The sequence below is a fragment of the Sapajus apella genome, unplaced genomic scaffold (genome assembly GCF_009761245.1).
Source record: "Sapajus apella isolate SASKATOON/1434 unplaced genomic scaffold, GSC_monkey_1.0 scaffold4, whole genome shotgun sequence".
Taxonomy (NCBI): domain Eukaryota; kingdom Metazoa; phylum Chordata; class Mammalia; order Primates; family Cebidae; genus Sapajus; species Sapajus apella.
In genome coordinates, this window is record NW_022436944.1 from 26,949,313 (window position 1) to 26,955,870 (window position 6,558).

Consider the following 6,558-nt stretch of genomic DNA (forward strand, 5'->3'; position numbering starts at 1 on the left):
GTAAATTCCTGCCCGTGACATATGCTTACGCAATGCCTACCTACCCATCAACATCCCTTTCACTTTCTCCATAAATCTTTCTTGACTTCCATTCTTGCCAACTGCTTCTTTTCCTGCAAGGCTTTTGGGGGTCTGTGATGCACAATCTACCATTTTCCCGTAAGTCACCAAGTTCTGCAATAGTTTGTGTGAGGTGCGATGTGCAATGCTTGCCCTCGACAGAGCGTGAACTCTTTGATAATTGGAACTTGCTTTTATATTTTTGTTCCCCTCACAGAGAATCACAGGAGGCTGAGAAATAGTAATTGGCTGAAAAGGCTAGAGAACAGGACCTAGTGCGCGTCTGGAAGGCCTCACTCTCGTTCTAACCACTCTCCTCTGATCAGTACCCCCTCCAGCCCCCTCTCTGCTTCTTTCCCAAAGCTGAGAGCATGATCCTCTGTCCTACGCAGTGCCAGGATCTTCAGCTCAGTGCTCTTCCCAAGCTCAGGCATCCCCATGGTCCATCCTCAAAACCTATCCTTCCCAGGGAACCATTTCCACAGGGTCCAATTAGTGGTGGGCTAGATAACAACTAACAAAACAATAATCTGTTCCAAGCTATTATTTGAGTATCATAGCTTCAGTTACCCCATTCCACGTAAACATGTATTATCACGAAGCGTGTCAATGCCTTGACAAAAAAAAGAAGTATGCCTTTCTGTTTTCCAAGGTAGCAGGGCTTAGAGGAAAGTATGAACTGGGCAGGAGATCTTTCCTTACAACCTAGATCATGCCACATAAGCTCTTCCTCCAGAGACCAGCACCTCCCACACCTCTGTCACCGGCACATGGAGAGATGCTTATTTATTTACTTATATAGCAAATATTGCTGACCTTTACTCTGAGCGGGCCCTGCACTAAGTGCCAGAGCTTTTGAGATGAATGAGACGGAGCCTTGGCTTCCAAGACGTCCACAAACTAGGAAAAAAGGCATATCTTCTTACAAACAAGTCAAGCCAAATGTGTGTGTATGCATGTGCATTTACATTTATATAATATTTACACATATGTGCATACCCACACAAGGAGAGACAGCCAGAGAGAGAAAGAAAAACAGAGAAACAGAGTTAATAGTTTGAGCGGAGAAAAGATATGAAGAAAGCTATTAGATTTCTAAGAGATCAGAAAAAAAAATTCACCAAATCTCAAGACACTAAACCAACTGTTTAAGTGACCAATAATTAGTCGTTGAATATTTAGTGCCTTTTACATGCCCCAAACTGGGCTACATGCTCTCTAAGCACTATCCTGATGGCCATTTTACAAGGTAGAAATCTGTATCCCCACTTTATAAATGAGGAAAATGAAGCTCAAAGGGGTTAACTAACTTGTCCAAATCACCTAACTAGCAGGTAGTAGGGCCAGATTTGGAACTCAAGTTTTTCTGGCCATATGCCCACATTTTACTTTATACAGGAGAGGGGAAAACATGTAAAATGTCTATGTCAAGAAACGACAGCACTAGGGATAACAAACAGGTGTGTTCACCAAGCAAATCACTGCGTACTGCTCAGCTCACAGCTTGAGTTCAGGCCCTGGAGCTACCAGGAGAGTCAGAATGAGCCTTCAGCACTGGTCTGTGAGCCCTGAGGACTAGAGTCAGACAAAGAAACACAAGCACGCAGGAAAGAGAAGCAAGTCACTGAAAAGTAACCAGCCTGGGAAGTTTCCTTAGGGAAAGCCACGTCCATGTCTGGCCACATCTTGAGTAACAATGGAAATTAGGCTGAGGAAGGTTACCGACTAGCCTGATGCCCAGAAGGCCCAAGAGAGGGAAAGGGCACATTCTGGTCCCAGAACCACCGGCGTTTCAGGATGGCAGCAGGTCAGAGTACACTTTCTGACGCATTGCTGAGGGCTTTTTAGCATTTGTGCTTCAGCTGGAAAAATAACTCTGTGATACCACGAGAAGACATCTGCTACTTACCCAAAGATGATTTAGAACAATCCACCATAAAAATTCCACACTACTTTTGCCCCTGCAGGAAGTTCTGCAGTGTGCAATCTGGAATGTTCAAGGATGGTTTTGAATCTATGGGAGAAACGAGGTGAATGACGAAGCAAGAACACCAGTCTTCATGGTGAAAGCAAGCTCCGTTTCCTTCACCTCACCTGCACGCCCTTTTAAACAGCCTTAGACACTCATACTGCGCTCTTCCGTGGGCAGGACAAGGGCTCCTGGGTAACTCAGAGATACAAACAGCTTAGCTTCCTTGTGGTCCCTAGACCTGCTTTCAAAACCAGTGGGAAGACTATCTGACAACTACAGGGCACTGGGCATAGTGATCTCTTTTATTCTCATCTTAGTGACACATCCTCTAGCTAGAGGTCTTGGCGAGTCATTTATCCTCTCATAGCATCTGTTTCTTCATCTGTGAAATGGGCTAACACTGGCTCTGCATGTATCATAAGAGTTAGAGATTGCCCATGTAATGGGATTAGCAACAGTGCCTGTTACACACTAAAGAAGGACTCTATACACTGCAATTACTACAATTACATCACACTGGTTATAATCCTGCTCCATCCTCCTCACCTATTACCACATGCTGCTTCTGTAAACCTTGTCTGTGCGTTCCCATCTCCTTTGCCTGTGTCTCTATCACAGTCAGTACTATACTTTGGACAAATTTGCTCTGCTGTCACTCTCTAAATTTTCACATAAAAATCTTGTCTCTCCAACTAAAACAGAAGCTCCTCAAAGAAAGGTAGGGGTGGAGGGTGGCCTTCTGCCACTGGCTCAGAAACCTCCAGAGCACTGAGCCAGGCTCTCAGCACACAGGCAGGCACTACAATCATTGATGGTCTATAGTTGAGTATTGTTTCAAACGACCTCTATGCCTAGATGCTAGGAACTTAGAAAGGACTGTGTACCAAGTCCTTGAGGTCTTGGGACCACTGACGTCTTGCCAAATTTGGCACAAATTTTGAGATGTTGTCTAGATTGCACTGTCTCCTTTCCCTTGGATAAGACATGTCTTTTTCTGCCTCGAGAAACTCTTTGGGTCCACAATACCTTGCCAGTTTTACTCACAGAACATGAGCATGTGATCTGGTCTCTTCAAGGAATCCAACAAGTATTTATCTTTTTTGAATAGCCAAAATAGGTAAAGGTGAAGGGAAGGAGTTATATAATTTCCTGGCCACTATATTATTTCTGAAATGGGAAATAAGTTTATACTGAAAGTACAGTGATTCTGTGAGAACCCCAGGTAGTTGTCAGGGATTGATTGCTCTAGTCCCTAAAGCAGGAAACAAGAAACACAAAGGCAGAATAAGCTGTGCACCACAGACACAACATCTTATTACACAAGCCTGAAGCTGGGAGCACGTGCTTCCAGACAGTTATTTGGAGGGTGCATTCAACTCTGTCAGAAAGCTTGACTCCAGACTCCCAATGTTTTTCTACACATGAATACAGAATTGTATGAAAGAATAATCTACATTTTTGTTCAATCTTTACATGCATTCCTTATTTATTTATTTATTTGTTTGTTTATTTTAGTGATGGGAATAATAATGGTATGAATCTCAAAAATGGCAAAGTCAGAGGCAGGGTTTATTATACATAAAACATACAGCTTATTTCAAATATTCTTCAGACATTATGAGATTTGGAAACACAAAATGCAAGTGCGTTGTAATAAGGAGAGTCAGTCCTGTAAATACTAAGGTGTCATAATAAATATCTCTGTTGTAATCAAATATTACATATTTGTCTAAAAAAAAAAAAAAAAAAAAAAAAAAAAAAAAAAAAGCAGCAAATAGAGCTCTTTGCACCCCCCCAGTGGTTGTAGGGGAAAAAAAAAAAGCGAGAACAAGCGGAATTCGGACAGTAACTCTCTTATCTGCAGGGCCAACAAACTTTTTACGCTGGAAAGACAAATGTCTAGTTTTAACCATGAAATGAATATGTTCTAAGTCGGATGTTGGTTAAAATGCACATAATTATCCACATGAAGTGAATCGCTGAAAGCTGGTTGTTGTTTTTTTTTTTTAATTTCTCTCTCCCTTTCTCTCTTAGCTCTATGAAGCTTCCCAATCTGACCTGAGAATCAGCTGTGCACTATTATATTACTACTCACACCAGATCCTCTCCCCAAATGATTCCTTCTCTGTGCTGCACTTGCTGCAGGCTCCTCACCCTCCCTCAGGCCCCTGTCGGCAGACATCTGCTTGTAAGTACATCACTTAACCGTGCTACAAAGTGACGGGAAATCTCCACCCGCCACCTCTTTCCCTCCCGAAAAATGTAATTTGCCTGTTTAACAAAGTGTTTATATTGGGAAAGGAGGAGAAACTGTCTGGAAGTTCATTGGTTTTTATTCCTATCTTCACCAAAACAACAGTCTCTCAGCTTGATCCCTTCATATCATCGACTTCTTTACTGCACTGTTTGACATATTTTCATAACGAGTTTCTCTTTGTCTTTCTTTAAATAGAAACTGCCTGTCAAGGATACACCAAGAAAAACAATTTGCTGAAAAGAAATAGAATGCCTGCTTATAAAATCTTTCCAAAATGATTATACCCAAAAAAAATGTAAAAATTAGAGATAAACATAATCACCCATGTTCTTCTAAGTTACTGGAAGGTCAGTTACCAAGGTCCAGACAAGGCAAACTGCCTACCTCTAGTTCTCCCCAATCTCCAAGAGTAATGTAGCCTGATAGGTATTTCCTCCCCTAAGCTGGTGCCTAACTGTAGTTCAAAGCCAGCGTCGGAATCAGGTTGTCTAACAGGGGATCTATTTTTTGACAGGCGCAAACCTCTCCACCCTCTGATGATGGCCAGGCAGGATTTGGGGATCAAGTAGCCCCTCATTGTCACCTAGAGGATTTGGCCACAGCCCGCAAACCAAAACGCATGCCATCCTTACGAACAGCGCGCAGAATCAACAAGTTATCACTAAGCTGTGTGCCCCAGCTAGGATCTGCCACAGCCTCTCCTGAGCCCACCACTGCCCCCCACCAGCTCTGCTCTTCCCTCGCCTCCCCACCCCTTGTAAGCACGTGATCTCCTGTTTCAGACCCGGCCCCCGACCCCAGAGTCCCAGCGCTCCCAGGCAGCTGTCAAAGTCCGGGGTTCGCCGGCTTCCAAGCTCGCCTCACCAAGCCAGGCGTTCCCTTGGATCTAGCTTCCTACGGAGCGAGAGGTGCGAGGAGGTCAAGCTCTTCAAAGGAACAAGGTGGGCAGGGGAGTGGCGCCAGGTTAGGCTCCTCGGTCCTCAGGAGCCAGAGCCGAGTAGGAGAGGCGGCGGGGAGTCTCGCAACCCGGGCTTCCTCCCGACTCCGCCGCCCACCCGGAGGGCACGCGTTCCCCGGGGAGCCAGAGCAGCCCTGGGGAAGCCTGAGGAGTGTCAGCGGGGCCTTCCCTGGAGCCTAGAAGTTTCCACTCCATCCTCGATCTGGGGAGTTGGGAGACAAGTCACCGCTCGGCTCCCTCCTTGAAAGCACCGCGGCTGATCTTTCCCCCAGGCAGGAGCAGACACCTGCTTGTCCCCGCGGCGCGAGTCGTCCCTGGGCCAGAGCTCGAAACTCACCCACTGCGCTCCCACCCAGGCACAGAGAGCCCTCAAAGTTGTCGGTACTCCCCAGACCTCGCCTTCTGCTCGGCCCCCGGACCCCACCCAGGGGTTGGGCCGGCGTCCGCGGGTGGAACCTCTCCGGTCCGCGGCGCAAGGAGCTGACTCCGGGGATCCAGGGCGCACAGAGGCCAGAGAAGCTGCGGCAAGGGAGGGTGGGCAAATCCAGCATGAGCCGGGTCCCTGCCGCTTTCACCCTCGAGCCTGCCCTGCCTCCCTCGTGGGAGAAGAGCAAACTTCCCCAGCACCCACCTTTAGCTGCGAGGAGGCGGCGCCGCCGGCTGTCCCCGCCACCGCCGCTGCCGCTCCCCACGCCCAGCGCCAGCAGGAGCGGCACCCAGCACAGCCGCCCAGGCAGCATCCTCGCAGCCGCCGCCAACGAGCTGTAGCCGCCGCCTACCGACCGCGCCGGCTCTCGCCTCCCGGTGCCGGCCGCGCCGCGGGCCGCCTCGCCGTCCCCGGTGGGTGCGCTTGTAGCGCCGCCGCCGCCGCCGCCGCGCCCGGCCTCTGGTTCCCGCCGCCGCGCCGCTAGCTCGCCGGCAGCAGCCGCGCTCACTGGCGCGGACCCGGAGCCGCTCCGGCGCTCACCCCGGGACGGCCCGTGACGTCACGGAGGGAGGGAGATGGCTCGTGCATATTCATGAACGCGGGCACCGGCGCGGGGTTCCGCGCTCCCGGCCGACGGCCCCGGCCCCCAACTTTCCTCAGCCGTCTCCACGCTCCGGGGCGCTGTCCAGGTCCTCCTGCCCCAGTCAGGACCCGGTCCCCAGAGGACCCTGGTGGGCGGCTCCGAGGAGCCCTCCAGCCCCGCGCCTCCACTCCGGCTCTCTGAAAAGCTGTTCAAGGGATGGAGGGCTCCCCCAGAAAGTGGCCACCTGAGGCCTGAGGGTCGTCTGGGGTGGTGCGGCGGACCCTGCCCCGCCATGCCCTTT

At 49.3% G+C, this 6,558-nt stretch overlaps 1 protein-coding gene across 1 annotated transcript in view; it reads right to left on the reverse strand.

The window, feature by feature from the left end:
• CLSTN2 (calsyntenin 2) overlaps positions 1–6,177 on the reverse strand; it is a 657,536-nt gene extending 651,359 nt beyond the window's left edge. Inside the window, exon 1 of the mRNA XM_032264861.1 lies at positions 5,879–6,177. Coding sequence (XP_032120752.1) covers positions 5,879–5,987 — 109 coding nt within the window. The 5' untranslated portion in view covers positions 5,988–6,177. The remainder of the gene's footprint in view (positions 1–5,878) is intronic.
• Positions 6,178–6,558: the final 381 nt, after the last annotated feature.